Source organism: Lucilia cuprina, chromosome 3, assembly GCF_022045245.1.
Source record: "Lucilia cuprina isolate Lc7/37 chromosome 3, ASM2204524v1, whole genome shotgun sequence".
In the NCBI taxonomy this organism is placed as follows: Eukaryota; Metazoa; Arthropoda; class Insecta; order Diptera; family Calliphoridae; genus Lucilia; species Lucilia cuprina.
Genome location: NC_060951.1, coordinates 55,693,289 through 55,718,428, shown reverse-complemented (window position 1 = coordinate 55,718,428; position 25,140 = coordinate 55,693,289). Strand labels below are relative to the sequence as shown.

The 25,140-nt window shown below is 25.9% G+C and overlaps 2 protein-coding genes across 4 annotated transcripts in view; one reads left to right on the top strand and one right to left on the bottom strand.

Moving 5' to 3' along the window:
• Window positions 1-996: 996 nt before the first annotated feature.
• LOC111683805 (pickpocket protein 19-like) overlaps window positions 997-25,140 on the bottom strand; it is a 45,248-nt gene continuing 21,104 nt past the window's right edge. Inside the window, exons 2-11 of the mRNA XM_046947111.1 lie at window positions 3,785-3,940; window positions 3,607-3,712; window positions 3,391-3,547; window positions 3,178-3,323; window positions 1,834-1,930; window positions 1,630-1,772; window positions 1,399-1,565; window positions 1,175-1,322; window positions 1,097-1,124; window positions 997-1,017 (exon numbers count right to left, since the gene is read on the bottom strand). Of these exons, the coding sequence (XP_046803067.1) occupies window positions 997-1,017; window positions 1,097-1,124; window positions 1,175-1,322; window positions 1,399-1,565; window positions 1,630-1,772; window positions 1,834-1,930; window positions 3,178-3,323; window positions 3,391-3,547; window positions 3,607-3,712; window positions 3,785-3,848 (1,077 nt within the window). The 5' untranslated portion in view covers window positions 3,849-3,940. The remainder of the gene's footprint in view (window positions 1,018-1,096; window positions 1,125-1,174; window positions 1,323-1,398; window positions 1,566-1,629; window positions 1,773-1,833; window positions 1,931-3,177; window positions 3,324-3,390; window positions 3,548-3,606; window positions 3,713-3,784; window positions 3,941-25,140) is intronic.
• LOC111683804 (glutamate receptor-interacting protein 1) overlaps window positions 14,372-25,140 on the top strand; it is a 55,817-nt gene continuing 45,048 nt past the window's right edge. For all 3 annotated transcript variants that reach the window (XM_046947454.1, XM_046947453.1, XM_046947452.1), the window contains exon 1: window positions 14,372-14,595. In XM_046947454.1, the coding sequence (XP_046803410.1) occupies window positions 14,475-14,595 (121 nt within the window). In that variant the 5' untranslated portion in view covers window positions 14,372-14,474. The remainder of the gene's footprint in view (window positions 14,596-25,140) is intronic.

Sequence of the window (25,140 nt, the reverse complement as noted above, 5' to 3'; positions counted from 1 at the left end):
GAAAATCTGTCGATCAGTTTTCTATAGAAAATCTGTCGATCAGTTTTCTATAGAAAATCTGTCGATCAGTTTTCTATAGAAAATCTGTCGATCAGTTTTCTATAGAAAATCTGTCGATCAGTTTTCTATAGAAAATCTGTCGATCAGTTTTCTATAGAAAATCTGTCGATCAGTTTTCTATAGAAAATCTGTCGATCAATTTTCTATAGAAAGTCTGTTGATCAGTTTTCTATAGAAAATCTGTCGATCAGTTTTCTATAGAAAGTCTGTTGATCAGTTTTTGTACTCTTTAGAAAATCTCTCGTCCAGTTTATCTCTCGATCAGTTAACTCGTTCAGTTTTTTATAGAAAATATTTTGATTAGCTATCTATAGACAATCTTTCTATGAGTTTTATATAGAAAATCTCTCAATCGGTTTTCTATCTCTCGATCACACACTTTAACTAACTTTTTGATAAATTTCAAAAAAAAAAAAAAAACTAGTCAAAAGGTTGAATTTTCGGAAATAGTTCAAGACTCTTTAAAAGTCTTTTATTAAAAAAATATATATTTTTAATTTAAACAGCATTTATATTCATTTAAAACTTTAATATTTCAAGCTTTTTCCAATACGATGCTGAGTTTTAACTTTAAAGTTCATTCAAAAACTATCGTTTTAAACCCGGTTTCAATGACATATTAATACAAGGTAACGGCTTTTTTGAATCAATTTCTTGTCGGTTTTTAATAACTTTTTCAATATAATTCTAAAATGAAAATATTTCAATAAAAAAGATGAAAAGTTTATTAAAATGTTAAAAAAAACAACATTATTACCCTGTTGAAAATATAGGAAAAAGGATAACGTATGAAAAGGCAATAAAACGCTTCAATAAATGATATTAAACTGGTGCCCATAAATAAACTGCAAATACTTGCCGCAGCCACTAAAATGTAGGATTAAAATATATAAAATATATAAAATCGAAAAGTGTAGAAATTTTTTTACAGTTTTCTTACTTATTAACTCGTTTGTACTAAAAATGTTTAAAATACGAAATTGTATAAGTGGCCAATATTGCAAATCGATGGTAAAATTAAAATAATCCTTTTTACAGAAGAGTTTAAAATCGGAGTTCTTTCTCTGAAATGAGTTAGAGTTATACTTAAGGCCTTTGAGCAAATTGTACTTACGGTTCTTGTATTTCCGGTATAGAAACATAAGTCGTACGATTACAATTGCTTAAACATTCCTTGCATTCGTGTCGCCTGATGTCTAAATAATAAGTTTCATAACACGATATATCATTAACTCTACATATTTTCGTTTTGTTTGCCAATTCTTTTGAATAAATACGGAATGATTTTTAACGTTTTTATAATTTCAGACTATAACTCTATTAACTCTATTTACTTACTCGGAAACATTGCAATGCTAAAAGTGGGTGTACAATTGCACAATTTAATCAATTGCTTTGTATGACAATAATTATAACAAACATCCTGATCGTAGAAATTTGTAGCAAATTCATCATTCAATTCTTTGTAGGGAAATTTTTCATCAGAAAATATACATTTACGTTGTCTAGTTAAAAAGGTTTTATGTTTTTTAATTCAAAACTATAATATTAATTTTATGTATGACTCACTTTAAGTTTAATTTCCTATTTTTTTCTTCCGAATATTGATTGACAATAGTGTAACCATATTCTGAAATTTGTTTTCGAGGACGCCACACATAGTTTGGGTAATCAGTTAGGGATAGTAAATTACGTGGATCTTTTAGATACAACTTGGAGTAAAGAAATGGTTTTGATATACAAATAAAAGTTTTATTCGTAAAAAGTTCTTACCAAAAGTGCCGTTTCTTTTTCATATGAAATTTTGAAACGTATAGACCAGTCATCATCGTATTCTGAAAATTCTTGGTAAGGAACTTTAAGGGGATTTCTTAAAATGAAAGAATGCCATAATAAAGGGTTTTTTTAAATTTGTTTGTAAAAAAAAATTCTGTAAAAAATAGATAGAAAGATTTTCTATAGAAAATATATCAAGAGATTTTATTTAGAAAATAGATCGAAAGATGTTCTATAAAAACTATATCGACAGATTTACTATAGAAAATAGATCGACAGATTTCCTATAGAAAATGGAACAAAAAATTTTCGAAAAAAATAGAGTGTCTATAGAAAAACCAAATTTTGTATAGAAAATAGATCGTAAGATTTTCCATAGAAACTGGATCGACAGATTTCCGATAGAAACTATATTGACAGATTTTTTTATATAAAATAGATCGACAAGATTTTCCATAGAAACTAGATCGACAGATTTTTTATATAAAATAGATCGATAGATATTCTATAGAAATAAGATCGACATATTTTCTATAGAAAATAGATCGACAGATTTTCGAAAAAGAAAATAGATTGTCTATTGAAAAAATAGATTTTGTATAGAAAATAGATCGTAAGAGTTTCCATAGAAACTGGATCGACAGATTTCCGATAGAAACTAGATCGACAGATTTTTTATATAAAATAGATCGACAGATTGTCTATAGAAAAAAGATAAACTGATTTTTTATAGAAAAAAGATAGAAACATTTTCTGTAGAAAATAGATCAACGGATTTGTGATAGAAAATAGTTCAACAGATTTTTGAAAGAAAATATGTCGACATATAGATTTTCGACTGATAATGGATAGACAGATTTTCGAAAGAAAATGGATCGACAGATTTTCTATAGAAAATAGAACTACAGATTGTTTGTAGAAAATAGTTCCGCAGATAGAATAAGATCGACAGAAAATTGATCGAGAGATTTTTGAAAGAAAATAGATCGACTTACTTCTATAGAAAATGATCAACAGAATTTCGGCAAAATAAAAAAATTTCAAAAAAAGAAAATTGATCGCGAGATTTTTTCTCGAAAATAAATTGAGAGATTTTTTACAATAACTGATCGTGAGATTTCTGATAGACCGACTGATATTCTATAGAAAAAAGATCGACAGATTTTCAAAAGATAACAGATCGACGGATTTTTTACAGAAAGTAGATCAACAGATTTTTTATATTTATAATATTTTCTATAAACCTAATGTGGAAATTTTCTATAGAAAACTGATTTCTATTACTATTTATAACATGCAAGAAATATTGTTTTACAATTTTAAAAATATAGATAAACTTACTCATGAAAATTCTTGTAAGTATAAATACTATTAAAAATAAAGCAAAATCCCGGCGCCAGTTCAAGTGGAATAAAAATATCTGAACAATCAAAACGTATTCCTTGGATATAACAATCTTGCAACAATTCATTGATTTGATAATAAAACTGTAGGTAAAAAATAGTTAAAAATAAGAAAGGGAATCTATTGATAGATTATAACAAAAAAATTAACCTTTATAAAATGTTTTCGCAATTTCTCTATATCAACATTATAAAGAAATAATTCCGTTAGATTGTATTTAACATTAAGAGTAGAACGTTGAAAACGTAACATATATTGTAAAGTCTTATCGATATCTTTGTAGGACATGGTTAGATTGGGTTTTAAACTTGAAAGGAAATAAAGAAAAATTAAATTTAAAACTTAAGATATGTTCTACATACATACATGTAATTCCTATATTTCGCTAATCTCTTAGGATTTAAAGGATAACCCAAGCAGATATATAATGCTGAATAAGGCAATTTGGAGCCTTGTTCTAACATTTCATAAACTAAAGTGAAATATTAAATTTTAAATGAATTTTATTATAAATATTTTTTATAATTGTAAGCTGAATGAATACCTGGTAAAGTAGATTGATTTTCAAATTGATTCCAAAATCTTAGACAGATTACCACTGCAACCATATAAGATAAAATTATAACCACATGCCAATATAGTTGTTGCAATATATTGCCATAACAATTGGTGAATTTAAAGCCAGGTATCGATGTAGAAGCTATAAAAGTATTAAATTGAAATTTAAAACTATTTTTTATAAAAGAAAAGAAATTCATTATGATTTTTTTATGGTCAGAACTTTGCTTCAAGGATACTTAGTGTGAAAACTAAAGGATTTGCAAATCACACATGTTTTTATACTGATTTTTTTAATTATGTAATAGAAATTTTTTTTTATCTTTTAAAAAAGTTATTAAAAAAATTGTTATATGATCTTTCACCCACATCTTAGTTGGTTAATGCATTAGTTAGTGGCTTTCGAAAAATAAGTGTTACGACCACTTTAATTACATGTTAATTAAATATAAAATATATTTACCATAATTATGGTCTTTTGAAATCGATATCGAAACACAAAAGCTATAAAGTGTTAATGGCGTGACTTTTTATACTCTATAGTTATCAAACAGATGTGTTTAGTTAGGCCAATGATATGAAGTTTGAAAACTTTAGACTCGCTGTTGGGGACAGCCTTGATCGATCAGCAATGACTTAGATTTACTTAAGAAAATTCTTCAAAAGGTTTCAAACAGTGATCTACAGAATCGAATAATTATCTATAGAAAATAATTCTTAAGATTTTTTATAGAAAATAAATCGAAAAATTTTCGATAGAAAACAGAACCAAAGATTTTCTATAGAAAAATAATTGAAATAATTTCCATAGAAAAATGATACAAATAATTTCTATTGAAAATAGATTTTCTATAGAAAATAAATCGAAAGATTTTCTATAGAAAATAAATCGAAAGATTTTCTATAGAAAATAAATCGAAAGATTTTCTATAGAAAATAAATCGAAAGATTTTCTATAGAAAATAAATCGAAAGATTTTCTATAGAAAATAAATCGAAAGATTTTCTATAGAAAATAAATCGAAAGATTTTCTATAGAAAATAAATCGAAAGATTTTCTATAGAAAATAAATCGAATGATTTCCTATAGAAAATAGATCGAAAGATGTTTTAAAAAATGATTGAAATGTTTTCTTTAGAAAAATTATTGAACGATTTTCTATAGAAAAACGATCAAAAGATTTGCTACAGAAAATATATCGCAAGAAAATTGATCTCAAAATTTTTTTGATTTTTTGTAGAAAATTGATCCGTGGACTTTTTTTATAAAAATTAATAGATTTTCTATAAAACCTGATCGACAGATACAGAAATGGCTTGTACAGAGAGAGATTTATAAAAAATTAAACAAGAATATTTTTAAAGAAAAGTTCGAATTTTTATGATTTATGACCAAGAGATTTTTCGCAAAAGAATGGTCCAGGCATTAATTTAGTGATCGTTTTCTAATGATTATTTTCATAAAGCTCATAAAATATTCGTTCAATACCAAACCAACTTAATTCCAACAAACATATGTCAATTATTCAAATATGGTCATTAACGAAATTGCACTTAATTTGCTTTTAAAACTACAAAGGCCAAAATTAACAATAACTAAAAATAAAAAAAAGTCACAAATGATTAAAGTCCATGGATTTCATGTTAAACATTGGCAACAAATATTGACAAAAAAAAAAAACATCATGTTCAACAATTGACCTGTTGCAAGCAATGTTAGTGCAAACGTGCAGATACTATGTGTTGTGATGTGTTTTTTATCGGCTAACAAAAATCATCTAAAAGTGCAACATGTAGAACCAAAACATCATCAACAACAACAAAGCCAGTAGCTAAATATAACAACAATATTAGCGGCAAACACATGTTGAACATTGTCATCAAAGTGCATTGTAATTTATCTTTTTCAAAAGACCCGCACATGCATCGAAATTGACAGTTAAAGAGTGGGAGTTTAGGTTTTTTTTTGATGTTTGTTTTCTATTTCTACTCATTGAGAAAAACATTTTAATTTGGTCTTTTTATATTTGAACCAATAAATTTAAAACTATAAAAAAATTAACGTGAGATTTATTGTAAAAAAAGGAAAAGGGATCATGATAGTTTTGATTGTAAAAAATTTATCGTACGATTTTTTTTTATTGAAAATTTAATGGAGAATTTCTATAGACAAGTGAGGGAGAGATTATTCTACAAAAAATTATTGAGACATTTTCTATAACAAGTAAAGTTATGAAGAAGGAAAGAAGTTTTCCATTTTTTTTAAACCGATATATAGATTTTCTTTAGATAACTGACAGCGACATTTTTAATGAAAATTCGATCTATAAATCGATCTGGAGAATGTTAATATAAAACTTAACTTTAACTGATCGATAGATTTTGCGTTGAAAGATGATTGAACGACTTCTATTAAAAATTGATAAAGAGTTTTTTATAGAAGAGAGATTCAAATATTTTCTTGATAAAACTGAATTTCCGTTGAAGAGTAATCGTGAGATTTGTTATGAAAAACTGAACGATATATAATTAAGACTTTTTTTTAGTAAAAATTAAAGGTGATATTTTCTGTTATATATGGAACATTAGACTTTTTCTAGAAAACTGATCGAGAGATTAAGAGATATTGATAAAAAGTGATCATAAGTTTTTTTATAGAAAACTAATGGTGATATTTTCTGTTATATACAGATCATGTAACTTTCTAGAAAACTGATCGAGAGGTTTTCTATTAAAAAAAAAATAAAAAGATTTTTTGTAAAAAGTGTTAAGAAAACTGATTGTAAAATTGTTCTATAAAATACTGATCACGAGATTAAGAGATATTGATAAAAAGTGTTCATAAGATTTATTATAGAAAACTAATGGTGATATTTTCTATTAAATACAGATAATGAAACTTTTCATAGAATACTGATCGATGTTTTCTATTAAGAAATAAAGAGATTTTTGCAAAAGTGATCGCAATGTTTTGTTGAAGAAACAGATTGTAGAATTGTTCTATAGAATACTGATCACGAGATTAAGAGATATTGAAAAAAGTGATCATAATATTTTTTATAGAAAACTAATGGTGATATTTTCTGTTAAGTATAGATCATGAGACTATTCGTAGAAAACAGATCGAGAGGTTTTCTAGTAAAAAAAATAAAGAGATTTTTTGTAAAAGTGATTAAAATGTTTTGTTGATTGGATAATTTTCTATAGAATACTGATCACGGGATTGATATATATTGTAAATAAGTATCAAAAGATTCGACGAGTTTATAAACTGAAGAGTGCTAGAGAGATTTTCTATTGAAAATAGATCAGAAGACTGTAGAAAACAGAACGAAAGTGAACAAAGTGGTGAATGGGTCGGCTCCTAGAAACTAGGAGCGGAAACAGAAAAGGTATATTTTACCCTATATTTATCTTTTAACCAAGCACCTTCTTTCCGCAAATTTGGGTTTAAGACAAAGCAACTTCATGGACCCCGATGGATAACCAGCCAGTATAAAGTCCTGCGGGCAACTGATCACCCTTAGTATTAGATTATGTGGTGCTCTGGTTCGACCACATTTGGAATCATTCTAAGGAAAGATACGTTTAGCATCACTAGTTTATAGACCTGGTAGACTAGAGGTAATGGTAGCACCCCGGGATTTTAATACACCAAGATGAGAGAGAAGAAAACTGCTCAAAAATGCTGATCGAAACAATTTTTTTTTTTTTTGAAAAAAAATGTTCGAGAGATTTCTATTAAAAACTGATCGATTGAATGATCGCGAGAATGAAATAAAGATTTTTGTAATTTTTAAAAACTTTTTCTTTTTCTTAGTTGTGAAATACTTAACTAATTTTTTATTAGTTCTTTTAAAATTCATTAAAATTCTCTGTAGTATAATAATCACAATCGGAAGTGATTGCTTTTTTTATATTTTAACACAATTTCACGAATAAATGACCCTATTTAAATGACATTTTAAGTTTAAATGGAAAACAAATTTTAAAATACAACTAAAAATAAAACAAACAAACAAACAAACTTTTTTTTAAAGAAATCACCTGAATCATTTAATGACTTCAAAAGACATTTTACTGCCAACGTATTCTAATAGAGATGAAGAGCTTTATTTAGAAACAAATTGAAATAGTAAAAATATAATAAAAATAAAACATAGAAAAATAAATAATGATATATAATAAATAAGAAAATTTATGATTTTTGTCCACGCGATGGCACATGTCCAAATTGAAGTTTTTATAATGATGCAAAATGGTTGAGTTTAAGTGAAATGCATAAATGTTATGCATTAAATATTTTTAAAAATAATAACAGGGAAATGGTAAAAATTTGGCAGAGATTTTCTAATGACCACCCACCACTTACTACGAAGAAAACTAAAATGGAAACAACAACAAAAACTGCAGTGATTTTTATTAAAGTTAATAAATTAAACCTTTATTAGTACTTATTATAAAACAAGAAATATTAGAGTTGGGGATGAGAAGGTAAATATCAAAGTAAAAGAAGAGTCTTATGATTTCAAAATGTTTGTCTATTTTAGATTTATTAGAGAATTAGGAAAAATCTGTAAATATTTGTAAAATAAATATAAGAGTTTACAACGACTTAAGGTGGCTTTATAATGTTAATAACAAAATCAAGCAATAGTGATTAGAATATCTAAATAAAATTGAAATTCATAGTGATCGAGAGATCAAAGTAAATGGATCAAAAGATTTTCTTTAGAGAAGTGATCGGTAGAGAACAAAGTGATCAAAAGGTTCGAGAAATTTTTCATAGATAAGTGATGGAAGGAATTTTCTATAGTCAAGTAAGTGATCGAATGATTTTCTTTAGACAAATGATCGAATTTCTTTAGACAAAGATCTCAGATAAGAATTTTCTATTGAAAATAAATCGAAAAATTTTTCGATAGAAAATAGATCGACAGATTTTCTAAAAAAATGATCAGAGAAAGGTTTTCTAAGAAAATAGATTGACAAGTTTTCTATACAAAATAGATCGACAGATTTTAAATAAAAAATTGATCAGAGACAAATTTTCTATAATAAATTGACCGACAATTTTCTATAGAAAGTAGATCGACAGATTTTCTGTAGAAAATTGATCAGAGACAGATTTCGAAATAAAATTCATCAGCGACTTTCTATAGAAAATTGATCGACTGATTTTCTATACAATATAGATCGACAGATTTTCAATAGAATATTGATCAGAGATAGATTTACTTAAAGAAATGATTAGAAACAGATTTAAAAAAAAATAATCAAAGATAAATTTTCTATAATAAGTTGATCGACAGATTTTCTCTAGGAAATAGATCGACAGAATTTCTACAGAAAGTAGATCGACAGGTTTTCTATAGAAAATAGATCGACAGATTTTCTGTAGAAAATTGATCAGAGATTTCTATTCATCAGCGATTAATATTCTATAGAAAATTGATCGACAGATTTTCTATACATAAATATTCTATAGAATTAATATTCTATAAAAAATTGATCGACCGATTTTCTATACAAAATAGATCAACAGATTTTCCATAAAAAATTGATCAGAGACAGATTTGGTTTAGAAAATGATCAGAGACAGATTTCTTTAAACAAATTTATCAGATACAGATTTTCTTAAAAAAATATCAAAGGCAGATTTTCTATATAAAATTGATCAGAGAAAAATTTTCTATAGTAAATTGATCGAAAGATTTTCTATAGAAAATAGATCGACATATTTTCTATAGTGAATTGATCGACAGATTTTCTATACAAAATAGATCGACAGATTTTCTATAGAAAGTTGATTTGCAGATTTTCTATAGAAAATAGATCGGCAGGTTTTCTATAGAAAAAAGTTCGACAGATTTTTTATAGAAATAATTTTTTTTATAGAAAATCTACCATTCACGATTCGCTATAAAATTGATCGGGAAAGTGATTAAGAGATTTTCTACAGAAAGCTGTTTAGAAAAATTCTATAGAAGATTGATCGATAGATTTGTTATTAAAAACTGATGGAAATATTTCTTATTAACAAATCTGGAGACTTTGGGATCTGCAGTCGGTTGATAAGATTATATAGCCATCTGTAATATGATGTAGTTAACAAAAATATTCGTCTATAGCCGGCCTTTATTTTCAATAATTTTTTTTGTTTTAATTAAATGTAGGCGTTTTTGGCCCTCTATTCCATGTAAATATATTTTCATTTTCCAATGTCCGTATCCGTTGTTGCGTGTGTGTTCTCTAAACACCTCAAAAGTCTATAAATTTGAAAAATTTTGTTCATTTTTTTTTAATTTCTTATAAATATCTCTGCAACTATAATGCATTAGTATTAGTAACAACAAAAGTTCAATTTGTGAATAAATTGTGTTTTTATGAAAACTTAATGTTGAGGTTTCGTAAAACTGTCCAATTTAATTAATATAAAAATAAACTCTTACAATTTATGTTAAAAACTTTGGCTAAATATGATAAAAAAAGAAAATCAAACAACAATATTTTCAATTTGAATTTTGACATAAAAGAAATTTGTTTAGTTTGGCATGTCATTAGTTGACATTAGTCTAGAGATTATTATTAGAGGAGAATATTGAATATATTTTTTTGATTTTTTTCTTGGAAAGGAATTGAAGGTAAAGTATTTATATTTTTTTGAGTTTTATTTATTATTATTATTTATTGTTAACTAGTTCATAGTCTTGTTTTAACAAAAGTGATGACTTTTATACATATTTATTAAGGGTTAGACAATTATGTGTAAATATATATTTTTTTAAATCTTAAGGTCTTTGTCAACACTTAATCATAGAGAGAGATTTATTTATAAATTTTGTGTATTTATTTTGAAAAAATATTATAAATGATTTTTTGGCTACTCGTGTGATCAAGAATATATTTTTTATAAAAAACTGATCATGAGGATTTGTTTTAAAAATTGGAATATTTTACAAGAGATATTTGGCAGAAATTCTATAATTCTTAATAGAAAATATCTATATAAAAATACTCTAGAAATACAACAAACAATATCAATAAAAAGTCTCTCGATTTAGCTAAAGAAAAGTGATCAACAAATTTTTTATATAGTGATCAAGAGGTGGTCAATAGAAATTCGTTCGAGAAATTTTCTGAAAAAAAAAACGCAATGTTTTATGGAAAATTGATCGCGGCATTTTATTTAGAAAAAAGCAACTTTCTAGATCAATTAAAAGATAGACTTTTTTTATTGAAAAGTAAACTAAAAAGATAGACTGAAAATAAATTTTATAAAGAAATTGGATCGAGATTTTTCTAAAGATTTTTTCATACATTTTTTTCAGAGATTTTTTTTATAAAAAAATAATCAAGCTATTTTCAAAAGATATATAAAGAATAGATCGGGAAATATTCTATAGGGGTTTGTTTTGACAAAAGTGTTTTAAAGAATTTCTGTTAAAAAAGTCTAAAGATTTTGTATAGAAAATAAATCAAATGTTTTGCGATTTTCTAAAAAAAAGATCAATATTTTTTTATAGAAAATTGATCGGGAAATTTTATAGAGAAATATATAATCGAGAGATTTTCTAAAATATGAAACGAATCGAGAGTCTGTTTTATAAAAAATTGATCTAAAGAAAACTGACTGATATATATCGAAAAATTTTCTATAGAAAATAGATCGAGAAATTTGTGAGGAGGAAACTATGATCGAAAGAATTTCTACAAAAAAAAACTAATTGAGAGTTTGTTTTACGGAAAATCTATATAAAAAACTGACCGAAAGTTTATATATAGAAACACGTTCGATTTAAATCGATATAAATATTTTCTAAAGAATTGTGATCTTATCTAAAAACATGATGAATAAAAAAATTTTGACGGAAGGATCGATAATTTATAAAAAGCCTATCGAGATATTTTCTATACAAACCCGATCGAGAGATTTTCTAAAGAATCGTGATATTTAATAAAAAAACTGGTCGAGAGTTATCTATATAAACATAAGTAAATAGAAAACAAATTTTCCATAAAATATTAATAGAAAGATTTTTATAACAAATTCTGATCAAGAAATTTTGATCGTAAGATTTTCTATAGAAAAATGGTTCGGTCTGTTTTTTTATCTATACTTTTGAACGAGAAATCTTCTTTAGAAACAAAAAAAAAAAAAAAATTAATTAAAAATCGAAAATTGATCGAAATTTTTTCAATTAATATCTAGATTTAAGAAAGGTTAGACTTTTCTATAGGAAACTAACTGATGGTTTTTTTTATTAGAAAAGTGATGGACTGAAATTTTACTAGAAGAAATATGTTTAAAATATCTTTTTTATAATGAATTGATGCTAAGCTTTGCTATAGAGCAGTAAGCTTCAAATAGTTTCTATAGAAAATAAATTTAATGATTTTCTATAATAAAATTTTCGTCAAATTTTCCACAGAAACAAAAAAAAATGTTTAAAGAAATTAAGGAAGTTTTTTATTTATTTTTTAATAGAAAATGATAGAAATATATAAAAATTGATCATGACGTTTCCTAATGAAAGTATTGATCATCAGTTTTTCTATATTAAAAAAATGGGTGGGAGTTTTTCAGTAGAAAACATATTGAATACTCAAAAGATACTCTCAGTAGAAACATGTGATCATATAATATTTTCTATTTTAGTTCTAGTTCTAATGGTTCAGTTATTCTCTATAAAAAACTGAAAATATTCCTCAAGTTTTTTAACTCAAACTATTCACACGTTATTTAGAAACAACATATTAAATCCTGAAAAACTATAACAAAACTTGTTTAAGGTAAACTTATTTGTTTCACCCTAATGTTGGGTGCCACCCCTTTTCTATCCTTTTGTAGCATTATTTGTAGGAAAACACAGGATATACTTAAAATTTAACTCAAAATAAAACTGATTTTTTCGGTATGACGAGTACAAATCACTCTCAACACAAACGTTGCTAGCAACATTTGCCTACTTGGCAACATTATTTTCAGCAAAGACACACACCTTTAGCTAAAGCCACATTATACGCAACATATGTTTGGTATTTCCTGTCGTAAACAAAAATAAAAACAAACAACAAAACAGAAAACGAAAGTAAAATACTTTTCCAAAATGTAAACAAAATTACAGAAAAGGAAACAACAAACAAATGTTCACACACGCACACTTATGGCAAGAGCCACACAACAAAATAAAACAGGAACAAAAAATCGAGCACAATAATAATAACAAAGTGAGCAGCAACACAGCTGCTCAGCAACAATGATGACAAATACTAAATGAATGAGAAATGTATTGCCCTGGCATTCGTCTACAAACCGTGAATGAAGCAACAACGTTGTTGCGGGAAAACGTTAAATTTAAATGGTTTTGTACAATTTTCTTATAGAATGATACAATTTTTAAAAGAAATAAAAATACGCAAAGAGAATTTTAGATAATTAATGAGTGTGAGTGATATTGAGATAAATTTATAAAAAATAAAAGAAAATTTCAATGAAAAATGTGCGTAAAAACTTTAAGAAAACGTTGAAATCATTGTGAAATATTGAGTGCTTACGATAAGATCGAACACAAGAATAATAAAAAGGAAAATTATTTAAAAATAATAATAAGCAAAATATTGGGGCCGAAAATAAAGTGAATTTTGAAATAAGAGTGGAAATAATAAAGAAAAAATATTGAAAATAAAGCGTCATCATGATTAAAAGAATTCAAATGTTTTAAATTATAAATGGAAACCTAATTGAGCGTAACAAATAAATTTGATTTTAAAACAAAAAATACAAATTAATTAATACCTATTGAATAGAAAGAAGAAAAAACAAATAAAAAATTCTAATTATTTAAATGATTTTGAACCCTAGAATCTGCTAAATTGAAATAAATTTAAAAAATAAATAAAGAAATAAAAGAAAATCAAAAAGAAACCTCATAAAAGCAAATGATAATGACGATGAAAAGAAGAAAATGAAAAACACTTTTCCATTTTATCTAAATTGCTAAAAGCGTGCGCCAAAGTGTTTTTTTTTCATTTTTGTTGTTATTGCCTAAAATGAATGACTGCGTAAGTGTGTTTCGTGTCGTTTTGTTCGTTATATAGATTACGCTACTTTTAGTTTTCTATATACAGGAAAATTCTCCCCCCTTTTTCGGACCAGCACTCCACACTATCCCAACATACGAAAAGAAACCTCATCATCAACAACCAACATCAAAAAATACCAGACACTGTGTTCTTTTTCCTCTTGGTTTTGTCGTTAAAACCAGAGAAACAGAAAAAAAAATAAATTAAAATAATTTAAAAATAAACTGCAGTTTTTATATAAAAATACACCACAACTAAAAGCAACAACAATATTAAATTTGAAATAACAAAAAAACAACAACAAAATCATGTAGTTTTTATACGCCAAATAAAAGGAAAATAAAAAGTTTGTGTTACAAAAGTTTAAAATTTATAGAAAATTTTATTAAATAATTTTTTTTTTAAAAAGAAAACAAAAATTTTATATGAAATTTATTTAAAATAAATAAAAATGTGTTTACAAAATGTTTAAAATTGTGTAAAAATTTAAAAAAAATTCTATATTTAAAGTAAATTTATTAAAAGTAATTATTTAAAATTTAAATTAATATAATTTATTTAAATTTTGTGTAAAATAAAAAGAAAAACAAAATGAAGCTGTGGAAAACTAAAAAACCCATCAGCTGTGTCTCGGGCAAAAGTGGAGCCCTTAAAAATGAGGATAAACTTGATACAAATGGTGCCAACATACAAATGGGACCAATGTTGTCGGGTAAGTTTTCTATACACAATTGCCTTTTTTATAAATACTTTTGTTTTTATTAGAAATTTGTTAAGATATACACTGTTTCCAACATGATTTGTTTTAGAGGAAGAAATTTTTTAATGGGTTATATTTATGGGTTTTATTCATGATTTCTGAGCAAGACAGGTAGATAGATAAATTGATAGATAGATATATAGATAGATAGATAGATAGATAAATAGATAGATAGATAGATAGATAGATAGATAGATAGATAGATAGATAAATTGATAGATATATAGATAGATAGATAGATAGATAGATAGATAGATAGATAGATAGATAGATAGATAGATAGATAGATAGATAGATAGATAGATAGATAGATAGATAGATAGATAGATAGATAAATTGATAGATAGATAGATAGATAGATAGATAGATAGATAGATAGATAGATAGACAGATAGATAGATAGATAGATAGATAGATAGATAGATAGATAGATAGATAGATAGATAGATAGATAGATAGATAGATAGATAGATAGATAGATAGATAGATAGATAAATAGATAGATAGATAGATAGATAGATAGATAGATAGATAGATAGAAAGATAGATAGATAGACAGATAAATAGATAGATAGATAGATAGATAGATAGATAGATAGATCAATAGATAGATAGATAGATAGATTGATAGACAGATAGAAAAGATCTCAGCTGATTATTCATTTTAATTAGAACTATAGGCAACTTTTTGCATATAACTGTTTTTGTTCGACAACAAAATGATGTCAAATTAATTAAAAGGAAATTAATAAAATAGGTATGTTAGAGGATTAAAAAAATAATAATAATAAAAATTACCAAGAATTGAAATCAAGTAAAAAATTAAACAAACAAAACCAAAAAAAGACACTGACTGAGTAATTCTAATAAATTAAATTGGGTATGTCACAAGTCATACAAATATATTTTGCTGTGTTTCACGCTGTGAATATAAAAATTAGAAAACACCCACAAAATAATGCGAAAAATTTGACGAAATAAAAATATTTTCATACAATGTTTTTCAAAAAGATCTTCATAAAGAATTTAATTAATTAAAAGAATTTCTTTGCAAAAGAAAAAAAAAGAATAAGCGCCAGCGATTTTTAAGAAAAAGAATGAGACTTCAAATAAATTATCATTTATTAGAATTGAAAGAAAAAAGAATCATGTCAAAGAGATTTCATTTTAAAATAAAGTTCTTATAAACATTACTGGCTGTTTTCTAATCCACTTTAAATAATTTAAAGTTTAACTAATTTAATTAGCCTATTGCTAAGCATGCGTAACAAATATAATTTTATGAAATCTTTTAAACATAAAAAATTATGATTTTTCATGTAAGCTTTTTATAACTAACAGATTTTTTTGTGACAAAAAAAAATAATAATAAATTTAGTAATAATTTTTCTTGATTCTTATTACAATCATAAACAACTTTGCCTAACAATTGTAATAAATAAAATACAATACAATTTAATAGAAAAATTGCTACAAAATGGCTATAAAAGCTAAATAAATGCTCATAAATTTAAATTAAACTTTAACTGACACTATGGCACTCGAATCTTCAATTCTAATAAAAAAAATAATATATATTGTATGAATAGAATGAAAATGCGTTAGAATTATGATGCAATTTCATTTGAAAAAAAAAAAACGCAAACAAACAAATCTTTCATTGAATTGTATACAAAAGCTACGTAATTGAGCTTCAGCTAGACAGACAGACAGACATATAGATGGTTGCTGTTGCAAAGTGTATAATTTATTAATGAAATGGCATCGATATTACTAGATGATACAAATCTGAGGCATAAAATACTTTAAAAGGAATTAATTAGGGGATGTTACAGTTTAAGGCAATATGATGTGATATCAAAAGTTCGACGTTTATTAAGGGATATCGCAGTTTTGGTAACGAAAATCTTTAATTTAAATTTATATGAGGGGTGTACTGAATCATAGTATTTAGATTTTTTTTAATATTATTGACATTGTTTAATATTACAACACATTAAAGAGCATTCAAAGTGTCTAAATGCTTCTGGAATTGAAACTATCTATAGAAAAATGTGCCCATAAGAACACACTTTTCTAAAGAAAGCAGTCTCTCGAAAGAATATCCTTTTCGTAGAATACTATGTCTACAAAGAAGAAACTTTTCTGTTTAAAATTGTGTTCTTAATGATCCGTTTCCATAGAAAACTGTGTTACTAAGGAACGTACTATTAATAACAAATTATTTACATAAAGAAGAAATTTGCTATAGAAAACTGTGTCGATAATGGATACATTTTTCTATAGAAAACTGTGTCCATAAAGAAGGTACTTCTCTAAAGAAAACAATGTCCCGAAAGAAGATACTTTTCAGTAAAAAAACTTTGTCCACAAAGAAGACACTTGTCTTTGGAAAAATTGTCTCTACAAAGAAGTCACTTTGATATAGAAGACTGTCTCCACAATGAAGACACTTTTTTTAAAAAGCTGTCTACACAAAGAAGACACTTTTCTTTAAAAAACTGTATCCACAAAGAAGACACTTTTATTTGAAAAACTGTATCCACAAAGAAGACACTTTTCTATAGAAAACTGTCTCCACAAAGAAGACACTTTTCTATAGAAAACTGTCTCCACAAAGAAGACACTTTTCTATAGAAAACTGTCTCCACAAAGAAGACAATTTTCTATAGAAAACTGTCTCCACAAAGAAGACACTTTTCAATAGAAAACTGTCTATATCAATAGAAAACGGTCTCCACAAAGAAGTCACTTTTCTACAGAAAACTATCTCCACAAAGAAGACACTTTACTATAGAAAACTGTGTCCACAAAGAAGACACTTTTCTATAGAAAACTGAATCCACAAAGAAGACACTTTTCTATAGAAAACTGTCTCTACAAAGAAGACACTTTTCTTTAAAAAACTGTCTCGACAAAGAAGACACTTTTCAATAGAAAACTGTCTACACAAAGAAGGCACTTTTCTATAGAAAACTGTCTGCACAAAGAAGACACTTTACAATAGAAAACTGTCTGTACAAGGAAGTCACTTTTCTATAGAAAACTGTCTCCACAAAGAAGACACTTTTCTATAGAAAACTGTCTCCACAAAGAAGACACTTTTCTATAGAAAGCTGTCTCCACAAAGAAGACACTTTTCTATAGAAAACTGTCTCTACAAAGAAGATACTTTTCTATAGAAAACTGTCTCCACAAAGAAGACACTTTTCTATAGAAAACTGTCTCTACAAAGAAGATACTTTTCTATAGAAAACTGTCTCCACAAAGAAGACACTTTCCTATAGAAAACTGTCTCTACAAAGAAGACACTTTTCTATAGAAAACCTTTTCAATGGAAAACTGTATCCACTGTATCCAAAACTGTCTGCACAAAGAAAACTCTTTTCTATAGAAAACTGTCTCTACAAAGAAGATACTTGCCCTGTCTTCTTTGTGGAGACACTATTCTTTAGTAAACTGTCTCCATTAAGAAAATGTTTTCCTATAGAAAACTGTCTCCATTAAGAAAACACTTTTCTATAGAAAACTATCTCCATTAAGAAGACACTTTTCTACAGACAACTGTCCCTCTAAAGAAGAATCTTTTTTTAATTAAAAATGGAAATAAAATGTACAAATGATTCTAGTTATTAGTTAAGAGCATTAATTTTAATAGAAAATGCCTCGCCTACTATTCCAATTCTGCCCATTTTTATTCCAAACAAATACAGAATTTAATTCTGGCAATGTTGTAATGCCGTCACTTCAATATTTATCGAAATAGTTGATAATGAGAATGATACTTAAGTAACAAATATCACAAACTGTGATAACCCTTAAATAATTTCCTCATTTCTCTTTATATAAACCAATTTAATTTAAGCTTAAAATGTTCAAAGAAAGAGAAAATGCCCTTTAAAAAAAAACGCAGTAAATGCACAAAATTTAAACTTCCTACTTTATTTTTCAAACAAAAAATATGTGCATTCGTTAAAGTATTAGTCTTAAAATTTACTCATTCCTTGCGCTGGTATCTTTACAATGATTTTAATCCATCAGACTCTCAGTCCATTTGCCAGTCGATGTTTTAGGTATGTTTATGCAGGGTATATTTTTCGAATGCTTGGTTTAATTTGTATATAAGTTGTATTTGTGTAAAATTTGTTTGTATTTTGAATTTAACAATTTGGTGGCATGAATGCTGCATTTCCTTGCATTACAAGTGCGTCTCTATGTGCTGAATTATGTTTTGCTTTTTTGAAAATAACGACTAGAGTGCTAGTAGTATGTGTGAATTGCATTTAATGAATTTATGGCATTTGTACGCGTAATTAAGATTTTAATTAAATTTTCTTATAATTTCTTTCCTACTTTTACTTATATTAAAATATATACTGCATACCAATGGGTATTTTGTGTTCTTGTTTTTTTTTTTTAAGGAATGTTAGAAATGTTGAGGAACAATTTAAATTTAACTTAAAGTCTATAGGAAATAATTTCTAACTAATTTTTATCTGATTTGAAGTTTTTATGGGATGACAGTGAAAATATTTTTGTCTTGTTATCGATTTGAAAAAATCTTTAGAATTAAAATAGAAATTTGTGTTTGTTAATGGAAAATGGCACGAAAGCTAAAGTGATATGTGTTGGTATGTAAAAAAATTTCTTCATTTATATATTATATATCATTATCTTTTTCTATAGATTTAAATGAAATTTATACTATGAGTCTGGATGTTTGAAATTTAAAAAAAAAGTATTTTTTGTCCAAGACTATTTTCTATAGGAAAAGATTTCCATTAAGTATATATTTTTCTATAGAAAACTACGTTCATTATAAAGACACTTTTCTATAGAAATTTGGGTCCGTTAAGATGTCACTTCACTAAGACAACTATATCTATAGAAAACTGTGTCCATAATTAAAACACTTTTCTATAGAAAACTGTCTTCATAAAGAAGATACTTTTCTAAGAAAACTGTGTTCATAATAGGACACTTTTCCATAAAAACATTGTATCCATAAATAATACACTTTTCTAAAGACGTTTTTCTACAGAAAACTGTGCTCACAAAATGACTTTTCATTAGAAAACAGTGACTTAAAGTAGACACATTTCTGTTGAAAACTGTGTTCATAAAAAAGTCACTTTTGGATAGAAAACTATGTCCATCAAGAAGTCTCCTTTGCGCACAGTGTGCACACAAAGGAACTTTTCATTAGAAGACTGTGACAAGAAGTTCACACTTCTGTAGAAAACTGTGTTCATAAAAAAGACACTTTTGGATAGAAAACTGTGTCCATCAAGAAGCCTTCTTTCAAACTGTGTTCATAGAAGCACACTTTTCTATAAGTTCCGAAATTAATACAATCTATTGCATTTAGACAACGGTTGAGTATAAAATAAAAAAAAAAAAACACTCAGTTATCATTTTGACAACCACAGCTGTAGATTCAACAACGTATCTTCGTCATTTTGATTACGATTACAACCATTCGAAAACGAATAGTTGTCATTTAGACATCGCTACGTTCAATTTGAAATTATACGTTGTCACTTTTGTAGAGAATTGTGGTCACACACAGAGGCAAAAAACCGGCAGAAATATTCCGAAATTGGTACAACCCGTTGTCAAAAGTGAGCTTACCACGTTTCTTAATATTTAGACAATGGATGTGTATAAAATTTGAATAACACCCAGTTATTATTCTGACAACCACGATTGTAGTTTCAATGACATGTCGATGTCATTGCAACAACGTATTGTTGTCATTTCGATTACGCTTTATATCATTTCGGCAAAGCATCATTGTGTTTTCGACAACGAATCGTTGTCATTTAGACATAACAACGTTCTGTTTAATACCATAGTGTTATAACTTTGGTAAAATATTTTTTTGTTGATTTGATAACGTATTGTATTTTTAATATTTTTTGTTTTTGATTTAACAACTATTCGTACATAATTCGACAATGGATGTTATTGAAAAATTATAAAAACTTTGGTGTCAATTTGATACCAAGTATTTATAATTTTAAAGCGTCTTTGAAATTCATAAAGAAGACACTTTTGTATAGAACACTGTATCTATAGAAAACTGTGTCCACAAAAAAAACACTTTTCTAAAGAAAACCTTTCCTTCAAAGAAGAAACAATTTTCTATAGAAAAAAATTTTATATTTATTTCGAAATGCCAATTGCTTTCTTAGTTATTTCACTGCAACTATTTCTAATACAAATAAAATATAATTGTTTTTAAAAAAAATCATATAATTTTTCAATAAAAATGTCAACAGTGTAATTTTACCAACAAAATTCCTTAAATTGTTTTCCTGACATGTGAAGTTTTTTTTTCAAATAAAAACTAATTACTTAAAATATTTTCCCATAAAATGTAAGATTTTAAGAAAAAAAAAACTACACAAGAAATAGTAAAGAAATAAAGCTTTAATTAAATGTTACTTAAATTATGAGAAAAACTTTGATGATTGAGTAGTGGGCGTTGAGGTTCTATATATATGTATATGTTGTATAGAAAATGTATTGGAATGAAAGAAGTTTTAGAGCTTGAAAGAAAAAATTGAACTATTGATCATTTTAATAGACAATTTTATTTATTTAAGTGGTTTTAGTAAGTTTTTTCTAAATTTTTTTTTTGTACAATGAGAAAAAAAAATTAAAACATAAATGTTATTAAAAAACCTTAGAGGAAAAAAACTTAAATAAAATAGATTTGAACAATAATAAATTAAACACAAAAATTAAACTTGTTGAAGAAAATAATATTATGAATTTGATAAAAAAATACTTGAAGAAATCATTCTAACGAGTTTTCTTAGTTATATCAAACAGAAATTCTGTTGAGGCAACTAAATTGTAAACAAAATCAGTCATTGCTGTAAAATATTCTTTCATATGATTTCATTCTTTGTTTAATTGTAATTTTTTGCTTAAAGATATGTACATATGTATGTATATGTATGTATATGTGAAATGTAGTTTTTCATTTAATTTTGACTTTTAAGTGACAGATAAGGGTTTCAAGAAGTTGTGAACATGAAAATGTGTGGCATTTCTTACACAAAAGATACTTAAACTGTACAAATGCACAAAAAGTACTTATTCGAGTGGCAAGTAAGTATGAATTGTATCTTTTAAATAAAGTGCAATAAAAATAAAAAAAGGTTTGTAAATGAAAGTACAACAAACACCATGACAACAATGAAAAGGCCAGATGTCATTTGTTTATATTTAAATGAACATGAATGAATAAATAAATTAAAACAAGTGTAGTTTTGTTTATACTTTATGTTCATACATATATAGTTTGTAAATCCATAAGATACATTTATATTAATTGAGATTTTTGACTCCTCTTTTTGTTTCTTATTTCAAATATTGTTTATGTTGTTTTTTTTTTCAAGGTTTTAATTACTCTTTGTTGTCATTTAATTATCTTGTTGCTGTTTTTATTTTCCTTGTAACCAGATCCCAAAAATATCGTTTTTTTTATTTATCATCTTGTGGAAAACAAGTCCTTTTTTATCATGCTTTTTGTTGTTTTTGTTTTAAGTTAAAGAAGAAAAATTGATTTTTTAAATGTCTCAATGTCATGTCATTAATGAACGCAGAGTAGAAAGAAAATAACATGTCGTTAAAAACTCATAAAATTTAAAAAAATTAAAATATGTCAATTTTTCTTGAGTATTAGTATTTGAGTGTGTTTGTTGTTTTTTTATTTGAAAAAAATTTTTTCGTTTAAAAATAAATATTTTGAAATTTTTTAAGAAGAAATTTTATTTTAAAACAGCTAAAGTTTTTAAATAATAATTAATGATCCAAAATATTAATAGTGTTGCAAAAATATAAGTTTATTTTTTTTAATAATTAGTTTTAAGAATTTGAAATGAATCACAAAGTTTTTGAAATATTCAAGAAATAAGGGAGATTTTCTAGAGACAAAACTTTTCAACAAAGACAATACAGTTTAAAATTGTATAAATTGTTTAAAGAAAACAATTTTAAATAGAAAACTCTTTAAAGAAAGTATTTTTCTATAGAAAAACAATTCAAAAATAATTGTTGGTAAAAAACTGTTAAAAAACGTTACTATCGAAAAAAGATAGACACCTTGCTACAGAAAACTGAAGGAAGTCACTTTTATATAGAAACTGTTTAAGGACATCATTTTACTATAGAAAACTGTTGAAGAAAGACACTTTTCTATAGAAAACCTTTCAAAAAAGACATTTTTAATAGAATATAGATAAAAGAATGTGGACTATAGAATTTGATGACACTTTACTATAGAAACTAGAATACACTTTGCTAAAGAAGCCGCTTAAAAGAATACATTTCTATGAAAACTGGATAAAAGAATGCGGACTATAGAAAACTTTCAAAGGAAGACATTTTTCTACAGAAACTGCATTAAGAGGACACTCTACTATAGAAACTAGAATACACTTTGCTAAAGAAAACTTTGTATAGAAAACTTTTCTATATATATATTTTGAAAGAAGATAACTTTTTATAGAAAACATTTAAAATAAGGTTTTTCTATTATTCAAAGAAAATTTTTTCTATAGATATTTATTTGAAGAATACACTTTTCTATAGGAAACTAGTAAATGATAGAAAATGGATCAAGGAAGAAAATTTTATATCACAAACGAGTTAAAAACTATTTTTTATAAAGAAACTGTTTTTTATTTAGAAAACTTTTTAAGATGATACTTTTCTATAGAGAAAGGTTTGAAGAACAAGTTTCTATAGAACCTTGATTAAATAAAAATCTTTGATCTATGATTTTATAGAAAATTGTTAAAAAATAATTGTTAATACCAAACTGTTTTAAGATAAACACATTCACATAGAAATTTGTTTTAGAGAAGATCCATTTTCTAAAGAAAAATGATGAAGAAACACTCTTTTGAATAGAAACAACTTAATGAGAACAGGATCAAGAAAAAATTTCCTTCACAAATTTTTCTTTCATAGAAAACTTTTAACGAAGAGACTTTTCTATTAGAAACCCCTGGTACCAAATTGACCACCAAAGTGTTTATAATTTTTCAATAACATCCGTTGTTAAAGAAAACTGTTTAAAAATTATACACTTTATAGAAAAATGTTTTAAGAAAACACTTTGCTATAGAAGTCTATGTGTAAAGTTAGCATTTTTATATATTTGAAACCATTCATTAGTAAAATCTTGCACGCAACAAAGTTTCAAATTAATTGTTGACAATTTCCATAAATTTTTTTCTAATAACGCTTTACACCAAGTTCTATTATACAGACTTTTTCCTTAGAATGTGCCAAATAATTCTCTAGTAATGTTTAAAAAAAAACCATTAAACTTGCCCCTTTAATTAACACGTGTCCAAATAATTTTTGGTAAAAAAAAATTAAAAACAAATTGTGACTGCAAAAACTAAAAAAGAATTACTGTGAAGCACTATGATATGTCGCGTTAATGTTTAATACTTGTTGTAAAATCTATAGATTTAATGAGCAGACACAAAGAAGCACAACAATTAAAATCCATAAAATTCAAAATTCACAATTTTTTTTTATTTTTATATTTAGATTTATTTTCTTTTTCTAGTCTTTTGGCGTTGAAATTATGGCATTTCTCAAATGAGTCTCATTTACAGAAACAACACATAGACACACACTGACACAGCAACAATAATTAAAATTTAAATTATAAAAACATAAGCACCTAAAACAAGGGAACCTATGTATGTATATGGAATTGTATGAGTTGCTTCGATTTAGCGGAAAAATCTTGAAAAAATTTTTTAATTTGAAAAAAATTAAAAATGATTTTATGGAATGGAAAAGTGTCTATGATTTTTCATAATAATGTTTGTGTATAAATTTCCCTATTTCGACTTGACTTTGAAGAGCAGTCCCTCCTTTTTTCTGCAAACATTAAAAGTAGGAAAATATATAAACAAAAACGGGAAATAAACGTGGGTAAAAGGAGGGATATATATTAAAAGAATAAACCAGTTTATAAAGGAATTTGTTAATTTGGCGAAACTTCTTAATTATAAAAAAATAAATGTTCTGAACACCTGTGTTTATAAAAATATGTATTATTTTTAAGAGTAAACTTTGCTCATAAGGAATACACTTTTCTATAGAAAATGTCTCCATAATGACCACACTTTTCGGCAGAAAACTGTTCCCATTAAAAAAACCCTTTCCTATAGAAAACGAAGATAATAAAGAAGACTGTTTCCATTTGAAAGACACTTTATTGTAGAAAACTTTGTCCAGAAAAAGACAAAAAGCATCTGTAAATATCAGACTTTTTTATAGAAAACTGTGTCCTTAAATAAGAATCTTATTATAGAAAACTGTGTCCTTAAAGAAGACACTTTTCTACAGAAGACTGTGTCTGTAAAGACGACACTTTTCTATAGAAAACTGTGTCTGTAAAGACGACACTTTTCTATAGAAAACTGTGTCTGTAAAGACGACACTTTTCTATAGAAAACT